Genomic DNA, 25,512 nt, shown 5'->3' on the forward strand with positions numbered 1-25,512 from the left:
CCCCTCGAACGGCACTCTGCCCCGCACTCCAGCAGCTCGGAGCAAGTTTTGCGTCGCGGCCTAGACAATTAAGCCATGACAGCGACTGAAGCTAAATTTGGGGCTGTGTCCGAGTTTGAGGCGCGGCTAGCACACAGCAATGCAATCAAGAGAAGGTTCGAGGAAAGCAAAAACCCCAAAATGAAACATTTTTCAAAAAGAAAAACGCATTTAAACGAACCGAAAATTCGGGTTTAATGCGCAAAGCGCTTTAAAATGTGCGGCTACCTGTCCCAGCAAGATCCCCAAGCCAAGAGGCTGCAGCAGCAGCCGCAAAAAAACAAAAAAGAAGAAACAAAAATAATAAAAAACGATCATCAGAGGTTCGGCCGAGTCGTGAAAATGTTTTTCTAAAGTCAAACTCTGACGGCGACGGCGACTGCGACGACGAAGACGACGTCTCGCTCAGATTTCATATCTGGGATTACACATTTAATGCATTTGCTTTGACCTGACCTCGACGTCAAACCCTTCGATTAGTGCTGCGCCAAAAGCCGATTTGATACAAATATATACATATATATGTATGTATGTATATATGTGTATGTTTCTGATTGTCAACTAGTAGGCGGGCTGAATAGAAGAGTTCTTTGCTCGCCTCCCTTCTAGCAGCGATCTGCAGCGCGAGATAAATTTGTGGCCCGAACCTGTTTTATGGCCAAAATGCGAACGAACGAACCAAACAATGAAATTGAAATGCATAAACGTAAATCTCACAGCAGGTAGCCCACGAAAAATTACCTGAATATTGCTTGGATATAATATCTAGAAGATGGCGACACGCAACCTTATGACTTTGCCTTTGGCCAAAATGCGTCGACTGCGATCAACAATTTCTCAATTCGGTTCTCAAATTACGTCGATCTGTTGTTTATTCCGGCTGCTGCGCCATTCCAGCTTCGATTTTCCATTGCAATTGAAGTTCTTCTGATTATGCACATGATAATGAGGAGAAGGGTTCCATTCGCTTGGCTGCCAGCGTGGGCGATCCGCTTTCAATTTCCCAGATCTTTTGTGTAAAGGGTTCAACAGATCGCTTCGCTGACTGAAGGATCGATTATCTTGGGGTTTGCACTTGCGTGGAAATGCAAACATTTGCATGATCCGTGTGCCCCTTTAAGGTGTGCCATGGACTGACTGCTCAGAGTGTGTGAAAATTGTTGTCTCTACTTTTATTTTTCGTTTTTCGCAGCATTACACTGCAAACCAGCAGAATGCGTGTCTGGCAATTTTCCCAATTGAGTTTTCCGCTTTTTAGCTGCCTCTAAATTGACCCAGCTGCGGGTCAAAGGTCTCATTTTAGATAAAAATTAACGATTGGCAAGCCGCGGGCAATCTTCCTGTCATGCCCTCTCATATTTTTGCATTGTTGCGGATCTGTTTATTTATCGTCGATTAATTGGGCGATAAGCGCAAAAAATCTGTAGGAATAGAAAGCTGGTCATGAGTTTTCATGCATTCCGCTATCCAAGCCCAAACTCCGCTCAACTAACTCGTTGCTGAAACGGAACCGCATTTGTGAAGCTTCGTAATTTGTAATTTACTTCATTTGTTATTTTTTTTCTTTTTATTCAGTTTTTTGTGTGTCCGTCATTGCAGCATGTTCAATACACCAATACCAATGCCGACCTGAGCACTTATCGCAAAACAACAACAATAAAAACATCTGAAATGCATAGACAACACCGAAAAAGTTCATTGACTTTCGCATACGAATAAAGAAAACACAACACAACTTTAGTGCGTTTGCTTTTGCTGCTGCCGCGGCGGGGCCCAGTAACAAAAAATAAATATGGCTGCCCAGCAGCGCAGCGTGCACAAAAGAGCAAACTCCAAAGAAAGCAACAGCAACAAAAACTCATATTAAAGTGAAAATGAGCGATAACAACGCAAACACACACACACACACACACTCAAGTCAGCCTCCCCCCTGCTCCTGCTCCAACCGATCCACCAGCTGAGAAAAAAATGCACGCAAACGCGGCCATAATGCGCTTTTGACTTTGCCTTCGCTATTGTTTCGATCGGCCACATGAGTGCGAAGAGAGCGGCCAGATGGAGCTCACACGCAAACACACATTCGTAGACACGTTTGTGGCGCTTTTTCATTTGTATTGCAATGGGTCAGTATATTGCATGCCATCGAGAGAGCGCCCAAATGAAGGCTTATGGTTGATTAATATTTTGTTATTACAATAGGTTTAACTAATATTTTATTATTACAATAATTTGTAATAATTATTTAATATTTTTGAATTCTACCGTGCAGTTTTATATGACTCCCATTTCGCAACTACTCTCCCTCTCTCTCTGGCTGCTGCATTGAGGGAATTTATTTTGAAATTTCCCCTGCAGTTTAACAGCTGTTGCATACTTTAAAGCGCATTCGAATTTTAAATGCCTAGCATACTTTTGGGGGTGCTAATAATAATTGCGTTCCTATATAGGCAGCCTGTAAAAGAGGTGTGTCGATCAATTATGCTAGTTTAATTTTCTATTTAAATCCAAATAAAATTTCTTACGCTCCCTTCCACTTTGTGATATGCTTGTGCGGCTGCGACAGCCCCTTGTGTTCCCTTTGACACATACGTTTAGCTGGAGTCGTTGTTGCCATGGCAAACAAATAAACATAACAAACAATTTTTTGGTAACATTTAGGTTTTAATGTACAATTGTGGGCCTATTTGAGGTTTAAAAGTATGAAATTTGGTTGGCTTAACAGGATAATTGTCTAGTTGAACTCTTTTGCTTCAAAGCTCCGCTTTGGCCTTCTCCGGACCCGTCTTGGTTAGCTTGTGCACGCGAAAAGCTTCGAGAATGTTAAGCTTGTGCTGCAGCTCCACCTTTTTGGTGGCCGTCACTTTGCCGGCCTTGAGGCGTAGTAGGCGCTTGGTCTCCTCTTCGACAAACCCATAGCCATGCTCATTGATTTTTTGCATATATACCAGATACACCTTGGCATGCTGCTGCTCATCGGGTTTGCTCAGTTGCTGTATCTGGGGCTGCATCTCCTGAATCAATGCCAGCTGTTCGGCATCATCCTTGTTGGCATAGTTCTTGAGTGCATCGTTGAACTGCTTCAGGCACCCGTCGCGTCCAATGTAGAGCGGCGTGTTGCTGCTCACAAACGACTTTAGGTTGTCCAGCGTTACATCTAGATGGGCAGGAAATTGAATATAGTCGTCCTGCTTGCCTTTGAAGAGAAATATGCCAGGAAACTGTTTTTCGTCCACTTTGTAGCGTTCGCCCAGCGCCTTGTTTTCCAGCTCGCCATAGTCTTTGATGCCAACGGTGGCCACTAGCAACTCGTCGGTTACCTTATGCGCCGCCTTGGAGAACTCCGCAAAAGCCTCGTGCTTCTCGCCATACGGAAAAGCAATGTCGAGTTTCACCAGTGCATAGGGAAAGCGCACAATGGTCTTGTCAAAGTTGATCTCATCCAAATCCACGCAGCCACCGCACGATATGGCCCGTGTGTGCCGCGCTAGCAAAGTTGCCAGCAGCATTGTCAGCAACAACTTTATCATTGTCTCTTTTTACACAATTCTTTTTGCACAACGATGAAAACAAAACCTTGACCCTTCTCTGTCGTTGCTCGCTATCGACTGGCACCAAAGAAAAGAGCGAGAGCAAACTCGCGACTTTTCGCTGAAGTCAACAGAAGTGTTTGGTTGCTATAGCCACGCGGCCTGCTCCGACTCTAACTCTGACTCTCGAGTGCTCACCTTGGCTCGTGGCGCTCTGCAGCGACTGCTTGAGAGCTCTCTCTCCCTCGATCGAGTTGAACGACTTGTGAACACGTCAGTTGAAGCCGCTGGCAAGCAAGTTGTTCTCTTTCTCCCCTTTTTCTTTTTGGCCTGCCTAAAACCTGCTTCTGTTTGGTTCTTGCAGCTGGTATTATGTAATGCCAGCTATAAGAACTACGTTTCGATTCCGAATGCCACGCCAATTGAAATGTTTAAAAAACAACAGCTTACTAACTGTATTTATTTCCTAGCGATGGAAAAATCATTTGGCAAATTCATTTTAGTTCTGGTTCAGTTGCAATATCAGCTAATGCCCTCTCTGATTAGCTATCAGAGTTTGGCCAATGGAGCGTTCCACAAATTGTGGTGCGTAATTTGCTGTCATTGCCGAATGTCATTAGAGCTACATATGTGTGTCTAGTGTGCGTCTGTATGTGTTTATGTGTGTGTGTGTTGGTCAGTGGAAGGGGCAGGGGCAGGGGCCGGGGCAGGGGCAGGAGCAGGAGAGTGCTGTCGGGCGGAAGTTGTAATTTGCAATTGGCCGAAACAGAAACACCTGCATAGAGGAAAAACTTTTGGGCCCGGGAAAAAACCAACTAACCCCATTCTGACGATTGTCTCACAAAAAAAAAATGGTAAGAGGGCGGAGGGGGGGGGGGGAGGTTGGCCCGGAAAACAAGCATTTGCCACAATTTTCATTAGACTGAAATTGAAATTTTCCTACCACAGCAGTGTGACCTCGTTCCCCTTCCCCTTCCCCGACCCCATCCCAGTTGCCCGCCTCCTTCAGCCGCCTTCTTCCACCTGATAATGGACATTTTCGGCAATTGTCAATTAATAATTCATGTGCGTAGTACACACATGCCATGGACACGCCCCCACCTCCTGCCCACCTGCCGCCCAGTTCAAATAGTTAGTTTGGTTTTTCATTTGCGGTTTCGTTTGTTCATTTGCGGCAACTCGGAAAATTGACCACGCAATTCGGAAAAACATTTCGAGCTTCACACGATCGATATGTGCGGCTATTAAATTATCTTTTGATGGGTGGGCGTGCCCAAAAGTGGGCGGCAAGCATTGGTCAAGTGCAAAGGCATATGTATAGCTATAGACCGCAATGCGCAATATCACGAACGCGTACCGTGCGTGGCCTGATGGGGATCCGGATCAAAATCTGAATCTGCCCATGCGTGGATATGCCGTCAATTGTCTGTCAGCCGACAAAGGCCCGAAAGAGCCAATGTTGCTGGTATTAGCTGGTATTAGACCCTGGTCGAGGAGCAGGCCCTGGTATTATTTGATTTGGACTAGCAAAAAGTGGCGACCGAAAACAAGGACTCGGCAGTTCGTTGTGTACACAGTCTCTCCCATCAGCCTGTCGCTGTTTGCGCTTCATTCATTATGCAACACTGGCCAGGCAATTTGTTAAGTACACCCCAAGAAAGAACCGCGCCAAAACGCATAATTTGTGTGAGCCTCATAGCTAACTAGATGTCCATTCCGTAACCATTACCCCAATAGACTGCCTTTTATTTTTAACAGCCGAACATCGCGCCCCAATACGTCATTGTTATCCTTCAATCTAATTGCCAACGCAGCTGAAAATCCAGTTGACATTTGACGAGCTAAAGGTCTCAAAAATAACCATTTTATATTTAGATACGGCTTTTCATATAATCAGAGTTTAATGCTGAGAATTTCTAGGCACTCGACTCAATCGACAGGTGCGTGTCTCAGAGCAACCTTCTCTCCACGCGAGTAATTCGAATGCCAAATGCTCTTCAATGCGTAAGAGGTGCGTTAAGAATTTTTGGATTAACTGAAGTTCTCGAAACAAGAATTTTGTTCTTAGGATAAGAAATTTCAAGCATGATTTGAGCCCTTCCAGCGCTTAACACTTTTATCCCTGGGTATTTCAGCGATGTGTGTGTCCTCGATGTGTGCGCACATGTGGAGCATTAATAATATAAATTGTGTGGCTATTACGTGGAAGAGCGGAAGGGGTACTAATAACACAATGACCTTTATTATGCGAAATGGAAATGAACGGCATGTGTCCAGTTTGTTCCACATCGTATCTTATGCAAGGGACCGACCGCCCAATCGACATTAGGTTGATAAGCGCGCAAATTTCAAGCGCATTGTTCAGAAATTTGAATGACCGCAATCTTACCGATAAATCTAACGCTTACAACATTGTAAGTATGTTTTTGTTCCTTTTTATAGCTACACGTATGTATTGACCAATACGAAGCTAATCGTTTTGACTGCGTCACGGGCGTTAGAAGGGGGCACGAGGGAAAAGTGCTTAGATGGCCTCCATGTGCTCTATTTTTTGGCAGCGGCAAACTAATTATGTGGGGGTGGGGGGGAGACAATGCGAGGCCTCGACACTGTCTGGCCATGAATTTTTCATCGTACACGTATGCCAAAGTCATGCAACAAAAATTTATCGAGCGGAAGCATACATATGGCATATAATATATTTATCAATATATATATTATAGATCGGGAGTACAGACACGTGTAGAAAAGTTTTACGTTGCCCGTTTCTTCTTTTAGTGTGAGAAGTAATAGCCCGGTGAGAGTTTTGTAAAGTTGAAGCTCATCAAAATTGTGTGGCATAATTCCCAGAAAATGGGCCATGAAAGTCTCCACCTGACTCTTGACCATATGGCCATGGCTCCATTTTGCCTCCTCTTTCAGTCCAATAATTCGCATGCCCAAATTCAAATTGTATCAACATAATTGGTATTTATTGAAAATGTGTTTTTGGTTAACCCATTGTCGACTATAACTGCCTCGATTTCAACCCCGTTTCATATCTGCCTCGGCTGTTCGATGCGTTGAAAATTGACTTTTTAACAGTGGCAAGGGGCCACCGAGAGGGCAGAGTTCACGGGCCAGCGAAGGGCCAGCGGACAGGGGGGGGGGGGGGTCCGATGTGCTGTGCGTGTGTGGATTTTGTCTGTGTTTATCGCTTTTCATTTGCATTTATTGCCATTTTTATATGACCGAATATCATCTTTGGCAATTGGAAGTGTTTAGCGCAAATTTGTTTTCAATATTTGTGCACCCAATAAACCCGAAATGGAGTTCCATGGATTTGGTGCGGTCAGTTTAGGCCTTTACGGGCTGGGCTACCAATTTGATTGCAAATAATTTGAAGGGTTTTTGTTCATTTCTTTTATGCGAAATGCGTGCAGCGAATACACGAGTTGTCCTCAGCATGACTTTCAATTGGAAATGGAAATCGAAATCAAAATATGTATATGTTAGATAGAGTGGGCCTCCTAATGAACCTCAGGCCTAATTATGTGCCAGCGAGGCAGTTAATTACGCTTTTTCAATATTTGTTGAGGAGACGTTTGCGACCGACCACTTCAAATCAAATATTCCACATATAGCTCCTTAGACCGCTTTCACTGTCAATCAAAGGCACGTTCCGTGGCTCCTAATGATAATTTCTTAAGCGGTTGACCAATACAAAACACCATTAAAATATGGTCTAGTAATTCTGACGTCTAGTCTAGTCTGACGATGGCAGGAGTGGACTGGACTGAATAGACTTTTCGATCCGATCATGATGGGGGCCAATTTACCTGTGCAGCTTACTGTTGGGGAAATGGCCGTATAACAGTTAGTGAGTCAAGCTGTTCGGGCGCATGCGTTGGGCTTTGCGGGAGCGCAAATTTCCAATGCGACTGCCAATTTGGGGGCTATTCGGGAGCGTTTGTTTACAAACAAATGCAAAGAGCGCGGGAGCACTCACTCACTCACTCGTCGCTGCTCACTGCTGCACTATTGTGGCATGCAAATGCTTGCCAATACTTGCCTCTTGCTGCCACCACTTGTTGCTGCTGCGAGCACCATGGTGCATGTGGCAATTACTTAGTCTCGTGGGTGGAGGGAAAAAATACAAAAAAAAAAAATAGAAAGCAAAAAAAAGACGATTGCTCAGACAGACATGCAAATTGCCGTTTCACGAAACAGAAATAAGCGTACCGTCCTGCTACGCCCACAACACAGTGCCCGTTTTGGCCAGCTTTGCGTTTCAGCCATGACATGTTGCACTGGAGCCGCTTAACATTCTTTTTCGCTTTGCCAATGAAGGGCCCTTTCCCCTTCCACGCAACTCCCCATCATTGGGCTTTTGTTTTATAACATTTTAGCGCAAATTGCCATCAAATTTAATTGGCAATGTCGCGACAATGTCCGAGTCGAAAATTGCAGGGCTACGTTTTGATTTTTTGCACTGATTTCATCTGCCCCAGGGAATGGGAATGGGAATGGGCCTTGTTCTCGAATCGACTTTGTTATAATGTTTTCTTGTATATTATATCTTTGCAGTTCCTCTAATAAATGCTTTAAGGAAGTCAAGGATTGAAACGCTGAGTAAGTACAAGCCTATTATACTTTTATTATAGCTAAAGAAAATATTATTATTATTATAAGTATGGAAAAGCATATTTATATAGCACAGGCATCTATGGCCTTCGGCTAAGACTCGAATCTGAGACTAGGGGGAATCATCTACCGAGGGCTTCCTTTTATTATTTTATTATATTCAATTGGACCTATGGTTGGTGAGTTCTATGGAACTTTATCCATAGGAATTGTCTATTGTGCCATGGGGTTGAGTTAATAACACAGGCGAAATACTTGAAAACTTGATGCAATAGTCGGCCACAACTTTGGTGGCTTTTAGAAATTTTATCCTGACCTCACCGACATGCAATATGCAGGAGTTTGGAAAACAATAACAAAAACGAAATATTCGCAAGAGGATATTTCCACGCGCATTTAAAAATTCATGAGCAGAAAGCACTCAGCGCGGTCGCTTATCGTGTCCGTGGTCTTGTCCACGGGGTGGACATATGCCCGGAGCCATATTTGGGAGGCGTGGGTTGGTTGGTTAGCCTGGTCTATTGGTGTGGTCAGTGGCATTGCAATTCTTAGCAGGCTTGACCGACACACACACAAACAGACTTACTGACTGACTGACAGGGGGCCCACTAGCTGATGGATTGACCGCAGGCAAGGGTGCAGAATTTCAACGCCTCGCATTTGAAGTTTTATCGGGCATGGAACGCTTTATATCTAAACTATGAATCAATGCATTAGTCAGTCACCTTGTACGCTCCACTTTAATTACGGTTTTTTATGCTACCCCCTTGCCACCGCTCGCTGCGCTCTGTGCTCTTTTTAATCGTTTGCTGACATTTTTTTGCATGTTGCGGCCACAATTTAAAAATTGCATAGAACAGGAAAAGCAAAAGGTAGCTGGCCAAGTGAAATTCCTGCCATGGAACGTAATATTATTAGCAGGCGCCCCCCAAGCCCCCTCGCCAGCACCTCCCCGCTTCGGTGAGCTGTATAAATATTGCATTACAATAATTTGCCTCGTTGCGGGTCGCGAGTTGTCGCCGGAGAAATTGCGAATTGGATTTCATGTTAATGCAATGTCCTTATCGCTGAACATGTCCTGCATGGGGGGAACTCCCAATGGGTTCATTTGTTTTCTATTTGCCTGCTTTTTGTTGTTGTTAATTGCGATGATGTGGCGTAGTTCATGCCAGAGGTCAGTTCTTTTGTTATTTTTTGCCAACAATTTGGCGTCTGTTTTGCCCAATGAATTACTGATTTATATCGCCAGCAGCGCGTGCATTCATTGAATATTCAAACACTTTGGCTTACTTTTGATATGAATATCAACTTGGAAAGTGTGTACATTAAAGTTTTCTTTTTATTTTTATTTGAATGCAATTGTGGTTTACAAATATGTAATGAATACATTTATATATTATATATTTATATAATTTTTTCTCTTTTAACTTTGCGTTTGCACATTCAATATACTTTAATTGTGCTTTGTAATGCACTCTGTTAGACATACATAATAATAATAAAAGGTAGTTATAAACAACAGTTTTGTAATTAAAAAATAAAAAAAATATTGTAAACATATTGTATTGGCTTGAATTTCTTCAAAAACGTTATGGATAGCTCTGTAGAAAATATTGAATTCTTCATATTTAGCCATGTGGCCTTCTTCTTCAGTATGTCCGTCTCTATAAACTTAAGTATGTAGGTAGTATAAAAGGTGTACTGGATGTGCTGTGTACTTTGATTTGTTGTTGATTGTATGTTGTATGTTGGTGGTGCGCGGTCTGTGTGTGGGTGAACTGTGGTCTCAAGCTGTGTGGCTTTTACTTCGTAATTGTTTAAATATAATTATTAAATCTACTGCGTTTGCTGTTGAATTTCAATCTTCTCGACTGTCATGTCTGGATTCATAGCCGTCGCTTCCTGCAAAAACAAATTTTACAACAGTTTGAATATCCTGTACTTTTGTTTAGACTGTTGTCTCAACTCACTTGTATTGCCTCAGCCAAGGCTTTATCATGATCAATTGGGTCGCCATCGGATTGAATGGTTATTTTCTGCTCCACACGGGTCTCAACAATGCCATCGCGTTCGGTTTTGTACTGTTTGGCAAATGAGAATATAGATGAGTAATGCTTTCCAAACTCGGTTAAAAACTGTCTTTGATCTAATTCTCTTAAGTCGCAAATAAATTTGCCTAACAAAGGCCATCTTAAAACTGATTCTGAGGTGGTTGATGGCCCTTAATCGATTTCAAGCTGAAATAACTTTGCCAAAAGTCGACTAGCTTGCCTGTAGATTATTTCTACGTCCAAGATGTTTAAATGACTTATATATTTGTTGTTGTAAGATTTTATACAATGCACACCATATTACCAATTGGGACAAGAGACCAATGTATAAAATGTACAGTGGGGCGCATACGAATACAGGAAATTAATGTTTGGTAAAGTCAAATAAAATCCTACCTCCGAATACTTACTTACGCTTGTTCAATATCGCATTGCGTGCATGTGTGTGGGGATAACTTACGGTAATCGTTTCCACGGTGCGGGTTTTACTGCTCACGGTTTGCGTAGAGATGATCTCGCCATGTCCTGAGTAGCCAGGCGTATCCTCGCCGAGCACCACTCTGGTGCTTTCAACGTGTGGGCCAGTGGATGTGGTTGCAGAGCTTGCATAGAGCGGAGATTTCTGTGGGATAAGAGTCAAATGTTAAGACATTGGTGAAACAAAATACAGCTCTTTAAATATAAACAATCATTAGCTCCAAAGGATTGTTAAACTTTCAATTGTGTCTACTACAAACCTGGTTGTCAGTGCGTACCACGCTGGAACCATCATATGGCCCATCGATGGGTGTGCCAGAGTCACCTGAGCTGGTCGACGACACACTGTCGCGTCTCTGATACTTAATGGGAGCAACATTTACAACAACAACGGCAATGCAACAAATGAAATACAATCAAAAGTGAAATTAAAAGTCAGAACAAATCAGTTCATGCAAGTCAAAAAGTACAGCCATGCGAGCCCTTCGTGGAATCGATTTCTTACCTGATCGCCACTCATAACCGTTGCAGTCGTCTTCACCTCTTGGGTGACAACGCGCTGCTGCTGATTGTTCGGATCTAAGGTGCGGGTGGTGGCAACGGTCTTCTCCTCAAGCTGTTCCGTCTTGGCGTTCTTGCCCAGATCTTCGTGGGTGGTGGCTGTGCGGGTGGTGACTGCGGTGGCCGTGACATAGGCGCCACTTAGATCGGTAGGTGTTGCATCAGCCTAGGTAATTGGTTACGTGATTGTTGGTGAGGTTAGTGCGTAATCAATAACAACATTTAACGTCAGCAACGAGAACAGCAAAAGCGATTAGCAAAAAAGGCACAGGAAAAACTCAAATTAATCGAGGCAAAATTAAGGCATTCACAGAAAGCAAGCAGCGCGAGAGCTTTTTTGCCCAAAACGTATTAAATTTCACAACTGGTGCTAACCTTGTGCTCCTGTGTCGAGTAGGTCACCTCGCCGGTGCCCAGATTGCGCACCTCCTCCTCTACGTTGTGTGTGACACCGCCATCGTTCTTGGTCAGCACCTGTTTCGTTGTCGTCTTCACCACAGTGGGTGTGCTCACTGGTTTGCCCAGCTTGCTGCCGGCGCCAGATTGGTTCGACGTGCTTAGCACAATATCCTGGACATTATCACTGCCGTACTGTTGGGTCATGTCGTCGTCCGAGCTGCCCTCAGAGTCGCGACGTAGCGCACCCTTGCCAATGTGCTTGACACCGTCAAAGAACTGCTGTCGAGTGATGGGCACCGTCTCTGTGGTTGTTTGCACCTGGGCCTGTTTGCCGAAGTGCGAGGGATCGATCTGTGCGTAGTTGAGAATCAGCTTGCCCGTAACTGGATCAGTGACAGCTGTCGCCGGATCTATGTCACCCGTGTTCGGATCGATATCGCCATACTCGCTCTTGATGCGGCCTGTCACGGGATCAATTTCGCCAGTCAGGGTCATCGTGTGGGTAACTGTGGTGCGTGCCCCAGCGAACCGAGGATCATTGGGATCGACCTGTACAATTTCACCAGTTACCGGATCAATCATATTATAAACATACACGGTTTTGTTGAAGAACTTAAGAACACGACCAGACACGGGATCGATTTCGCAGGTCTCTGGATCGATTTCCTCTGGGCGACCACGTTCGTCTGTTTTCGAAATGAGCAAAATGCGTACGATAATGATCTTGCCCGTCTTTGGATCAACGCGCGCTAGCTTGGTATAAACCTCGCCAGACTCGGGATCCACCTGAGTGGCGGCATAAAGCGGTTCACCGGTGGCCTTGTCCACTTCGCCGGTAGCGGTGTAGATCTTGCCAGACGAGGGCTCGATCTTAATGGTGTTCGGGTCAAGCTTGGTCTGTTTCTTGATCTCGTGGGTCTTGGGATCGAGGTAGCCGTAGATGGTAATGACGTAGCCAGTTTTCGGATCGACGCTGCTGGAAATGTACTGCTGTTCCTTGGTGCTGGGATCACTGGCACCCGTCGGCACCCAGATCTGGTTCGATTTGGGATCAACAATAATGTCCTTGTCCTTGGCGGCGCTGACCTGTGAGATTGGTGCCTTTGTCGCTGGATCCACGCGCTGTTGGACGATTCGTAGCGAAATGATGCGTGCGTAATCCTTGTCTGGCTTGTTGTTTTTCGGATTGATCTGGTTCTTCAGCACAATCTGTCCGGTGGCTGGCTCGATTTTGATGTCGCGTGTTACCGTCTTGCCCGACTTGGGGTCGGTGAAGGTAATTGTGTGCTTGACCAAATCGATTTGGCCGTACTTTGTGTCGATCTTGCCCGCCTTTGGGTCGAACTGGCCGCCAGATGTTTCCACCTGAGCTGTTTTGGGATCGATAATGTTCTTCTTCGAATCGAATTTGCCAGCCAGGGATGTAACTTCGACAATTGGATCAATTTGCTGGCCGACCTCAATGATGCGGCCCTGGTTAGGATCTATCTTATTCGTTTTTGGATCGATTACGCCCAGTATGGTGATTTGGCCAGTGCCAGGATCAACCTTGACATTCTTGGTAACCACAATCTTTCCAGTTTTCGGATCGATGGCCTTAAGCTCGCCGGTGCGTGTGTTTATCTCACCATACTTTGTATCCAACAAGCCCGAGTCCAAGTTCAAGACACCCAGCGAGCGCTCGACCTCGCCGTTGACAGTATCTATCTTGCCCGTCGCGGGATTAATGCGGCTTGTAATGACGGTCAGTTCAACAACTGGATTGTCCTGTGGCGTTATGCACACAATCTGGCCCAAAGTCTCATCGATACGTCCTGTTTTGGGATCTGAGACGCCTGAAACCAAATGAAGGTTGCCCGTCTTTGGATCCAAATCGCCCTGGTACAATTCTTTTTTGCCCGTCTTAGTATTCAGCGCCTCCAAAGTGCCAGTCTTGGGATCAATTACGCCGTACTTGGTATCAATGCGACCCGTCGCTGGGTCGAGGATGCCTGTCGAGTGCTCGATAGTGCCATTTTCGGCATCAATGCGCTTGGTCGCAGGATCGAATTTCGAGGTGATGACCATAATCTTAACACGCTTCTTCTTGGGCTTAGCAGCAGCGGCAGCGGCAGCTGCGGCAGCGCCAGCTGCACCAGCAGCTGCGCCGGCAGCTGCTCCAGGAACCGCACTCGCACGAGATCCAGCTCCAGCTGAAGCTTTTGTGGGCGAACCAGGCTTTGCACCAGCAGCACCAGCTGCAACGCCCACATAACCAGGTTCCTTATTGTAACGTTGTGATTCGAGGAACTCGGCCGTGGGATCAATAATTGGCTTGTAGCTGCCGGGCGCACCCGAGGCATAGCCCTGCTGGAACTGCTGACCCTTAGTGGGTGAGTACGAGCGCTTCTGGCCATCGCTAAGCGGCACTGCCGCGGCGTCCACAGCGCTGCCCTGCAGCTTGGCACGCGTCGTGGGCGACAGGTTGCCATCCTGCAGCAGTTTGGCTCTCGACTTGGGCGACAGCTGACCGCGGTTAATCTTGTCCTGGGTGCGGGGCGACAATTGACCGGACTTGATTTTCTCGGCGGTCTCCTTCAGAGCATTTTCATTGCCTGGCGCATAGTTAAAGGCCAGCCCGATTTTCTTTTGCTGCGATGTTGGCGAGAGCTGCTCTTGACCATCGGCACCTAGCTGCTTGCCACTATTTGGATCCTGGTCGTAGCGGAAGCCGCCGGGCGTGTACGATTTACGTGTGGGGCTACTGGCTTTGCCATCAGCATCTACGGCATACTCATATGGACGGGTAACGCCGGGCGTTGTAGAGCCGCGCTTTTTGTCACCATCTCTATTGGCATCGCTTTGCTCTTGCTCACCCAGACCAGAGGTAACTACCAAACCAAGACGGCCCATTTCTTTATCCTTGTCCTTGCCGGACTTGTCCTTGCCATCCTTTGACGGTGAACCGCTCTTGCTCTTGCGACCCGACGAGAATATACCAACACCCTGTTCCCCGTTTCAGGCAGCGCAATATCACGGATCGTCAATAAATCAAAAGTTGAAACATAAAACGAAACGATTGGAGGGGGAATACAAAATTAAAATTGATGGAACTTATAAGAAAATTGGATTAACTACTAAAATACAAACTAACATTACTTAGGAGCTGAACTTAGGTGTGGTTGGGCTTGGGATGGGACTTATTTCGGTTGTATATACACGAGCGCGGGCGCAAACAGTGCGAAAAGGTCTTACGCAGGGAATTATCATAAGAGCTTAATGCTAAATGCTTATCAAATCGTTATATCTAAAATAACTTTATAATTAAAGTTTTTTCATTACACTTACACGTCTGCCAGATGTATCCGATTTTTTAGAATCGTTAAGCTCGTCATTTCCTGTTGAGCAAATCGTTTAGATAAATATATCTGTATGCATGTATTTGGGCTCACTAATTACCATTGACTCCAGCTGCGGCGGCGGCTGCGGCGGCAGCAGCTGCTTTAGCCGCCTTCTCGGCCCTTTCTCTTTCTTTTTGCTCTCGCTTTTCCTGCTCCTTGCGCTCCTTTTCTTCCTTTTCCTTTAGCTTCTTTTCGCGTAACTTTGCCTCCTTCTCATCATCCTGCGAGACAAAACACACGACGTTTAAAATATGACTTTGCGCAGTTTTATAAAATACAATAAAGACAACGGATTTTGGTTGAAAAGCTTACGAAAACATGCAACAAAAACAACCGATTTAAAGATAAGATCAAGCGCCAAAAATGTTAATGTATTATATGTATGTACAACTTGGCCAATGGTAATGGAATTATTATACAATTAATGCAGTGATATAGAGCGCAAATGAGGTAGACATTGAGAACTCAAATAGAACTAAACAGATCAAATTTAGATTGGATATGTACATATATCCAATATATATAAATCAGGATAGTATAGTTGTATGCAAATGTTAATCAGACGAAACGGTTTTAATCTAGAGTAGAGAAGATATGAGGGCTGAGTAGTTGTTTTTTGCTTTATACAAAATTTACCATAAGTAGGAAGTCCGCGTTCATAGGCTTCCAGAGTTAAGGAAAAGGCAATTATGTAATCAAAATAAAATTTGCATTAAAAAAAAATTAGTAGGTAAATAATAAAATAGTATAGATATATAAAATAGTATAAGTTAAATTGCTTTCATATCGTACTATGCGCAGTTCGGAATTGAATATAAAGAATTTAATCTATGGATAAGCTCACAACGATCAAAAAAGCAGAATTTAAGCCAAAGAAATAAAATCTGGAGTAAAGTGGTTAGGAATAAAGGAATCGAATTCTTGATACGATTATTTAGAACAGTTTTTAAACAGTAACCTGAGCGAGAGACGAAAAATCGGCAACAGCGGACGCTGCCTCGGCAGCGATGTGGGTCTCATAGTCTCCCTCGAGTGAGCTCTGCGAGGAGGCTGAAGCTGTACCGGTGCTCGATTCACGGATTAACTGGTTAATTGGTTAATTAATTATAAGGGTTAATGTCAGGACAAGTTTGTTTGTTAGGAACGGCAAGATTGGATTCGATTCGAGCAACGAGCAGCAGGACAACGGGCACGTTATGTCATTGACAATGGGGCACACGATAGTTGTGTGTGTGTGTGTGCGCCAAATTGTGCATGTGTTTTGGTTTGTGAGTGAGAGTTAGTAACAAACCGAGAAAAAAGTAAAGTAAACAGAATATCTGGTTAACACTCCCATAAATCGTTAAACATATTCAGCTCAAGTCAATAACAACGCTGACGGTCGGTCTGGCAGGCTCAACAGCTAAGCCGGCTAGTTACCTTGTCCTTTTTGTTCTTAATGGGGCTACGGGCATGTGTCGGATCTGTGTCCATACTTCGATCTCCACGATGGTCCAAGGTGTTGCTCTTGCGGGCCACCTTCTCCTTTTCAGCGATAGCCAGTGCTGTGTGTAAAAGATTCTTTATTAGTTTCTGAGCTGTGAGTTTGGATGCTAGATTTAAGGGACTTGCCATCCATGCTGCGAGATGAGAGACGCGCTCCGGATAGTGCCCTGTCGAATTTGGGCGCCGTGCGGTCAACGGGTGTCGCCTTGCTCTCGTAGTGGGTGCGCCCCGAAAACCGGTACTTGGAGCCAAAGCGTGGGAACAGCGTGGACCTAGTGTTCGGCTCTGGTGTCATCAGACGGAAGAAGGTGTGATGCTCCACGCAGGACTTCCACAGCTTCTTGGCGGCACGATGGTTAGCAAGCTTAAAACCGATGGTGGATTCGTATTGCTCGAATTCGCCCGGTCGTATCTTGATGTAGAAATGGTGACGCTTGTACGAGATCTTCAAGATCTTGGGCCAAGCGAAACGGTTAATGCGCAATCTTCAAGAAATGATAGTTTTTTGTTTTTATTTTTATCGATAGAATTTTTGGAGCTACGTACTTATCGCGATAAACCAACAAACCGGACGCACACACACCCAGCATGATATCGACGCCCTCAGAGTCCTTAGCTGGATGCAAGTCTACACCGTACATAGCCAGCTTCTTAGCGTTCTCGAGATAGTGTAGCTCAGCCTCGGCGGGCGATTGACCTCTGTGCGAAAAGATAATGGAACAGTCGTTAAGGCGTTTCGGCATCGATGGGTGATATTTGCTATGCTTACTTGTGAGTCTTATGCAGATCCATGACTTTCTCCTCGAGCTCTGATGTCTGATTGGGTGCAATTTTAAAGTCCTTCAGATAGGCGCGTGTCGGCATTTCCTTGGGATCATAGTCGCCCATCTCCGACTGCACAAGGTACGAGCCGAGTAGAGCGTGCGTGACAAAAGTGCAGGGTAGACGACCTTCTAGGATGTCATTGCGCACTTGCAGGCATAAATGGTAACGCGTGATGTCCTCCTGGAGCTGTGACGGCTCCGGTGGATAGAACTTGACTGCGAACGCAAGCGGCCAAGGATCTGTGCGAAAGAACTTCGCCACGGGCTTCTCTAAATCTAGCCAAACACGCGGATCGGTAGGCGTATCATAGGTCAAGCCAAAGTAGTCCTTCTCAATGATATTGAGACCAGCGCAGATCGAGTTCACCAGATCACGACCCTTGGCTTTACGCTGTGTTCGATAACGTATGGAAAAGAGATTAGATTAAGGCCTCGATTAGACAACGACTACTCACATCAATAGTCACGTCCAGAATGGATCCATCGAGCAGTGTGACGCGTGCCAATGCGGCCTTCGAGAAGGTCGATGAGCTGCTCTTCGGCTTGCTCTTGGTTGGTGTTTCCGGTTCCGCTGGCGCGGATGGTTTAATTTCCGCCGGCATCTTTCCAGACGCTCAGCTACGCAGACAGTTTGCTGAATGCAATCGAGGAGGAGAGAAACGGCGCTGCAAAAGTAATACAATCAATAATGAAGTCAACAATTTGTAGACACGCCAGGAAGAAGGCTGTACAACCGGATGTGCCCACTGCAATCGAGCGAATGCGTGTGGTCTCCGGTCCGCAGAACTGTGTCTGGACTCGCCTGCTGGCGCCAGCGAAGTGGCACAGCGTTAACTCAAACTGCCAGAAGCCCCTTTCAGCCACCCCAAAGGCTTATGATGTCATGCGATGACATTATTCGTACGAGTACTCGCACTTAGATTCGCATTCACATACACACTCATACTTACTTGAAACGAGCTCAATAGTTTCTGCAGCGGATTCTACTTGCTGTGACCGTACTTATTGACGAGCTGTAAATATAAAAGTGTACTATTAAACGCTTAGGCCACTCGAGTTCAGACTGAAATGTAAGTTTAACTAGCGAAAGCCGCAACCTCAACATAATCCCAGGCAAAACCATAAAACCCGATGCTGCTGACCAACAGCCATAAAAGAAGCAACAGTATTTTGAGGCCAGATGTGTGCAAGCTGTAAACTATTTGAAGTCAGGCCGGTTTTAATTAAATAAAAACTTCACGCCCCCACAACCCCCTTTGCCAACCACTGTAGCTTAGAGAAAGTGTGCAGAACTCTCCCTCTATTTGGTATTGTCTTCTTAATCCACTCATATATGTTATAAAGTCAAGGGTTGTTAACTAAGTCGACCGTGACATAAGATCCACAAACTCTATATACATACAAATATCAGGATTGAGTAAGATTGTGCTAATCCGGCGGCGTCATATGGTCGAATTTATTCCCTCTTGAAACCGCAAGTAAAGAGGTTCTATATTTTATTGCACAAAGAATATTTTTTTTTTAAACATTTTAGTTTTCAAGTGTGAATATAGCATGTGGTTTCGTGGTTTAACGCTAACAAATGATGCTCTATTGCTTTATATCGGCACACCACACCCAGCCAACATTCGAGAGAGAGAGAGAGCAAGAGAGAGGAGGAGAGCATTGGGGCAAGTGATCAATTGAATGTTTAATTGATTTTAAATTTGTTGCACTTTTTATTTTCTCGATCTCGCGTCATGATCGCACAAGTTACATGTGAGGCAGAATCTTCCCGACCGATCGCTAGACAGGCTGAACCAGTTTTGATCAAGGCAACTGCACGAGGCACGCGGCAGTCGGTTTATAGCAAAAAACAAAAAAAGCTAAAATAAAAAACTAGATTCGAAAATCCTCTCAAAAACACAAAAATAAAATAAAACGGCGCGTCACAATTTCGCAGTTGGTGGCGTCATCGTGCCTTCTAAAATGTTCCAAATGTTGAGTTGCCAGAAAGCAGCCAGCAGACAAGACAGCCATATAATTTTTATTATAATATCAAGCGGCTTGTGTTTGTGTTTATTTTCATCCATTAAATGCGAGCGGCAACAGTAGCATTCATGTTTTGGGCAATCTGTTCCCACAGTTGACATCATCCATATTAAGTCACCGGGATAATTATTAAGTACGCGCCACCGTACTCCAATTCGCAGCACATGAATAGCATTCCGGGCGATTGACAGTGAAATGTTTCGTGTCTGGGGCCACAATTTACCGATTGATGGATGCGAGATTGGAGCATGAATCACAGAGCGACAGAGAGAGAGAGAGAGAGAGGGAGGGAAGACGAGATTAGCTGCTCGCAAATTGGGCGTTGCAATTTTTATTTTAAGATTGCAATTGCGAATGCTATTAACACATTAATTATAGTATGTTGGGTGCTCTCGAACGCGCCATGATTTATTTTCGTATCGCATTAATGATGACATCATCATCGAGAGGAATTTCCACAAATTATTGAAATTGTTCTATGTTCTCTTGCTGCAACAATATTTTGCGCAATATTTTGCAAGACGCCGTCGACACCCAAAAACAGAAGAATGAACGCTTCAATTGAAGGAGGTCGAGGTGAAATTCATCAAGTAGCTAAAATGCACACACACACGCAGTGTATATACAAACTCACACACACGATCTGCCACGAGCTGGGGCTGGTACGCCGTCTGACGTCTGGGTGTGCTTCTAATCATGGCGATGTTGCCTCACTGTATACCACTGTTTCGGGGCGTGAGCAAAAATGTATCTACATACTTAAACTTATAAAAAGACAAACAAAAGACGTGACCGACTGCGGCAGGCCGAATTGAAAAGTATGTGAACAGTAAAAAACTCAAAACTCCGAATAAGTTGCAAGTTGTTTCAGCATTTGTTTGAAGTATGCAAATTATTTGTGTAACATTTTGATATCAAGCATTGTTCAATCATATTCAAGAACGAAGTGTACTTGAAAATCGTATGAATACTATTCCCAGTCATACTTAAATTAATATCTTTTCTCTGTCATACTGTGAAGTTTAAGTGCGTGGAATGGGAACGGAATGCCAAAGGCTGCCAAAGATTCGCTCGCCTGTGGCACTGGCGGTCAATCCAATTAAGTTGGGTCTGGGCATGGCGAGTGCTTCAGCGAGGCCGCAATTAAGTTTAATTTAATACAACTTAAATCAAATTCAATTTACTCGGACAACAAACAGTTACTCGATGAATATGAATATGAACCTGAGCCCCAACCCCAACCCCAACCTCAACCCGATGGGGTGGCTGCCCTCCCGCGTGCCATATTCCGTCATGGCATTAGGTCATCTGAAGTTTGAGCTGTTGCTGTTGCTGCTGACGTGACGTCAGTTTTAGAAGGTGTGTGTGAGTATTTGCAACTGCTATTCACAACTGCCAGTTCACAATAGACGGGTTCATTCGCTTGGAGCTTTCATATTAAAGCGTGAAATGCACAAAAGTTTTAGCTGCTCACCTGTTTGCAGATCATCGAAGCGTTACGTATAATATGTATTCAAAAAATACAAAAATGTATAGAAAATGAGTAGAAGAGTTGCGGGCGGTGCTCACATCCGTAAATAACCAGGTGTAGCACTCCAGCCAATAACGGCGCGGGCCACTTCCGCATGAAATGCTTTTCGCATTTTTCGAAAATATACAACAAAATGGATGATGATATATAAATTTATGAACTATAGACAAGTCCCACACTCAGATGTTTATACGAGTGTATTTTTGGGTGTGCGTGCGAAAGAAGTTGTTTGCTTCCATCAGACCCAAATATTTAAATAAATGGGTCAATCGATATCGTTGCCTTGGGAGAGTGCATAAGGGGATTCACACACGTATTTTTTCTGCACTAAATCGGAAGTTGGTGCCATGCTTGCGGTTATCGCCAGGGCGTTCTCGCCTACTCGCTTCACAGGAAAAACAGCGACATTTGCTACGATAAGCCAGATCCGCTCCAGTTGCATTCCCAGTTCCAGTCGACGGCCGAGTTGTGAATAGTTTGCACTTGTTGACCAGTGCTAAAAGTGGATCAGCCACTTGGCCACTTGGTGGCTTTTCTACTCATACACTCGGTGCGGGTATGCGTCAGCGGCTTTGCTCGATAGCGCTTGACGAATAGCCGCCCGACATCGAAACATAGCCCCGAACCAAGATTGATTTTGCTGATCGCGTGTACTCTATTAGGAGATACCCTGTACAGTTCTAAACTGCCGTAACATGTTTACTCAATTTACTTCCCCAATGAAGTTGCCGAAAAACAAAACTTGTTCTATATAATATATATATGCCTATTTCTAAATATACTTCGGAAAAGCCTCCTGTTGCAAACACTTGCACTTAAGTAATAAGCCCTTTACAAATTTTCAGTGGCTACGGAGTATAATGAAGCAAATCAATGCGACTCACGCCCTAACATTTTGCTATTTAAAGTATTCAACGCCTCTGGTTTATGTAGCCAACGAACTCGGCGCGGCTGCGATGCAGCCAGAGAGTTATCGAACCCAGACCCACCCACAAATAGACGCCAGCTGGGGCTGGGGTTGGGGCTGGCAAGGCGAGGCGGGGCAATGGTAGTCCCACTAAACCAGTAAACAAACCAAAATACACAGCAGACTCTTTAGCTACATAAATCATAGCGCCCCCCTCGACAACAATAAAAATCGATGCGACAACAAACGAAAATAGAAAATTCAATGCGAAAATGTGTGCGTGCCTGTGTGTGTGTGTGTCTGTGTGTGAGGGGGAAAGCGTTTAGCTTGGGGCAAAAAGCTGTTTTCGATCTGTTGGAAAACACTGACACATTGGGAAGAGTAGAGGGCGGTAACAACTCGAAAATAGCCCAATCTTTGAAATCATGAGGGAGCATCTACACTGATTGATTGATGTATCAATCAACTTGGCTGATGTGGAAACTCTGCGCAATGTGGCAGCGCGCGTTGCAGTGACCCAATATTTTCAAGTTTACGTTACCTACAGTAAAGCCTGACTTTGGCTAAGAGAACCGTTCGCTCTCTTTTGCTCTCTTCTAACGCAGCGACACACCTTGTTCTCCCACTACAACCGCTGCTCTTGGAGCGGTGTAGGAGCGAGAGGAAGGGGGCTAAACTTGCCTCGACTGTGGCTTTTGTTGAATTCAGGTTTTTCATAGTGTTTTTCACGTTTGGGCCCGTGTGCTTGCTTGCGTGTGGTTAAGTCTGTTGGATCTGGCTTTGGCTGGCCACAGTTTATTATAATTTTTTTCGACTCGCAGAGTTTACTCTTTTGTACAGTTATTAGCATTTGCTTTGCTCGTTCCCTTTATTTGTTTGTCTGCTGTGTAGCCAAATTCTTGGCCAAGCAATAACCGGTTTCTAATGCAAGTTCTTTCGTTCTCCCTCCCTCTCTCTCTCTCTCTGTCTTTTGCAGAGACTATTACTTGCATTGGTGAGTAGGCTTTTATTGTTATGTGTTCGTACATGGATGTGGCTAGTTGTACTATTTGGGTCAAATATTCTGTCCCAAATCCAAGCCACGTCCGCGTCTTCTTTTCAAAAGGCTTTCCATTTATTGTGAAAATCCGCTTTGGTGAGTGACGCATAGGGTATCTACTAATTTGCCGAGTTACCAGCACCATTCATAACTGATAGTTACCCTCGATTATTTGTACAAATCCGCACTGTGTTTGTTTAGGAATCTTATCGGGCCAAGTACGTATGAGTAATTTGTAGCCTTATCACACATAGTGCAATGGCCAAAAAGCTTTCAGACTTCCTTCGTTCGTTTAGCATTGATATCAAATAAAATGCCAATAGAGAAAAAGCACAGAGACGCACAAAGTTAACGCTTGATAAGGAAATAACCTGCTTAACGATCAATTTCCAAGGCAGCTGTTGGTTTATTTTTGTGCCAGTGACGTCGACGTTGCCGTCGCTGGCGCCCCTATTCGCTAGTCAGCGGCGGGCCTGAACAATCTTAACAGCAATTTCCACTAGCGGTTTTCAATCTTTTATCCAGACCGAAAATGTTTTACTGTGTCACATTTCATACATTCAATCGTATATCATTAAATGGGGAGGTTTCTACATTGCATAGATACAGGGCAATAATTACTTAAACACGCACACAACTGTATACAGTGAAATCTCAACTAACACACAAATCCCTTGATTTTACGATTACAATTTTTAGTCCAAATTATATTCGAACAAATGAATGAAAAACATATTTGTGATTAAGTGACAGAAAAATCTTGAAAAATGTACAATTTCAGTTTTTTTAAGTTTGCTGAGGCTTTCCTTTTTATCACTATTTCCGAAGCAGGAACAAAATGGGAGTCCGGTCTAAAGGGCTTTCACTGTAATTGTATCTCATCCGGCATGTGTTGAATGTTTTGAATGTGTCTCCTTGACTACGCGCCATTCCCTTGCCAATAAGAATTTCTCGACTTTCAGCCCCTGCTCGTAGCAGTGACCGAAAGCCAAATGCGAAACAACTGAGAAAAACACAAAATGCGACAACGAGTGAGATAGCAACAACAACAAGAGCAACAGCAAAAAGAACTCGTAAAGTAGCAAAGGAAACACAAAAGAAAACGTATAAAAAGATACACCTAAAGCTTGACGAAGCTATGGCCAAAAAGCGACAGCGTCAACGTTCTCGCTCTCTTCCACTCGCCACTCTACTGAGAGAGTGGTGAGAGAGTGTTTAGCTTTTATGTGTGTGCCCGTGTGTGTGTGTGATATGAAGTCATACTGTTCTTGCTGTGTGTATGTCAAAAGCATAAAATTATTCGGAGACGGAGCAGGCAATCGAAAACTCTGACCACAGCCCAAAAAAAAAATAGCTTGTGTGTGAGCTAAACAACAGTTAATGGCGCGTTTGCCGTTGTTGCAATGGAATGAGACCACATACAACTAAATGGAAAATTAAAGCTCAAGTTGAAGTTTCCGTTACTTACGAGTAAGCTGTGCTCTAATTTTCAGTCGTTAATCCACAGGAAGCGTTGAATACTTTGCGGCGCTTTTCCACAATTACGTTTTCGTTTGTTTTCACTTTTCACAAACGCCTGGCAGATTTTAGTTGACTTCGCACATACGCAAATACACACACACACACAGCTGCACACCAAATACTTATAAGCAAATTCTTGGCCACTTTTTCTATTGAACACAAAAAAAGACAATTTGTTGTTGTCGTCGTCGTCGTTGAATACCTGTTGAAAATTGACGTTGAGTGAGTAATAGAGAATAGTAAAATAGAGAGTGAGCGCAGTAATTGGGTGGAAACTAGGCGTGGGTGTGTGAAATACTGAACTAAAGCGGTACAATAATTTAAGTTGTACTATTTTATTTATAAACACAAAATTGCGCGCGAATTTCTGCAACTGGCACACAGATGCATTGATTTTTTTTCTGGCAATTCTCTTGCCTGTTTTTATATTTTCCCTATTGGCCTGCGATGGCTAACGTACCGTGATAAAAATATTCGAAATGCTACGCACGAAGAGCAAACTGGTACTGAGATATATTTTTATATTGAAGCGGCAGAGTCACAGTCGCAAAGCAACCACTGCCTCACGGATTGAGTTAGTATAAAGAGAGTGAGAGAGAGAGAGAAAAAGAGCGCGCATGACGTCACAGCTACAAAACGTAAACGTAAGTGCCCACCTTCTTGTCTAGATGTCAACGCTCAATTGCTCAACTGTTGGGCATCGCTCACATTTTGTTTTCCTTATTTAAATTTGATCGTTATTATGGAAACAACTTTATTTAAACTTATATGAATAATACTTATACTAATTTTTCTACTGTTAAGTCTAACATAAAAATTTACAAAGATTGCGAGTTCGATTAAATGAGACCTCCGCAATCTCCTTCGCATTCCGACACCTCCAATTCTTCGTCTCTTAAAAAGGCGCCTAGCCAGTTTTGGAGCCTGTAGGTTTATGACGTCCCCGACTTTGGGCACGCCTACGTCTCTTTCAAAATCGGAAGTTCGCATGTTCCAGGGGAACTGTCTTGCGAGACAGCTTGCAGAGCGTTTTTGTTTGTAACACCCTGATATTCGCAAGACGGGATTTTGCAGCAAACAATTTTTAGTAAAATTATATATTTTATTTATTTGCACT

The 25,512-nt window shown here is 44.2% G+C and overlaps 2 protein-coding genes across 7 annotated transcripts; both read right to left on the minus strand.

Annotated features, from left to right (window-relative positions):
* Positions 1–2,679: 2,679 nt before the first annotated feature.
* Positions 2,680–3,999, minus strand: wbl (endoplasmic reticulum protein 29-like protein wbl). The gene has a single exon (XM_064679798.1). It carries the CDS (start codon positions 3,564–3,566, stop codon positions 2,790–2,792), a length of 777 nt encoding a protein of 258 aa, XP_064535868.1. The 5' UTR covers positions 3,567–3,999; the 3' UTR covers positions 2,680–2,789.
* Positions 4,000–9,598: 5,599 nt separating this feature from the next.
* Positions 9,599–24,938, minus strand: cora (coracle). Of its 6 annotated transcripts, none has more exons than XM_064679738.1 (17): positions 24,856–24,934; positions 24,343–24,597; positions 18,317–18,379; positions 17,822–18,031; positions 17,312–17,757; positions 17,089–17,241; positions 16,669–17,027; positions 16,477–16,601; positions 16,016–16,141; positions 15,116–15,278; positions 15,005–15,054; positions 11,654–14,662; positions 11,223–11,444; positions 10,978–11,079; positions 10,701–10,862; positions 10,160–10,270; positions 9,603–10,091 (listed from the first exon to the last, which is right to left on the minus strand). In XM_064679738.1, the coding sequence occupies exons 4-17, from the start codon at positions 17,966–17,968 to the stop codon at positions 10,026–10,028; spliced, it is 5,241 nt and encodes a 1,746-aa protein (XP_064535808.1). In that variant the 5' UTR covers positions 17,969–18,031; positions 18,317–18,379; positions 24,343–24,597; positions 24,856–24,934; the 3' UTR covers positions 9,603–10,025. The 6 variants fall into 6 exon arrangements, with proteins under 6 accessions (XP_064535813.1, XP_064535811.1, XP_064535808.1 ...); XM_064679740.1 differs by lacking the exon at positions 16,016–16,141 and adding an exon at positions 15,694–15,720 and having other exon boundaries at positions 24,856–24,933; XM_064679741.1 differs by lacking the exon at positions 10,978–11,079 and having other exon boundaries at positions 9,601–10,091; positions 24,856–24,936.
* Positions 24,939–25,512: the final 574 nt, after the last annotated feature.

The sequence above is a fragment of the Drosophila montana genome, unplaced genomic scaffold (genome assembly GCF_035044405.1).
Source record: "Drosophila montana isolate Dmon_TW-CO22-7 unplaced genomic scaffold, ASM3504440v1 contig_2081_1, whole genome shotgun sequence".
NCBI classification, from domain to species: Eukaryota; Metazoa; Arthropoda; class Insecta; order Diptera; family Drosophilidae; genus Drosophila; species Drosophila montana.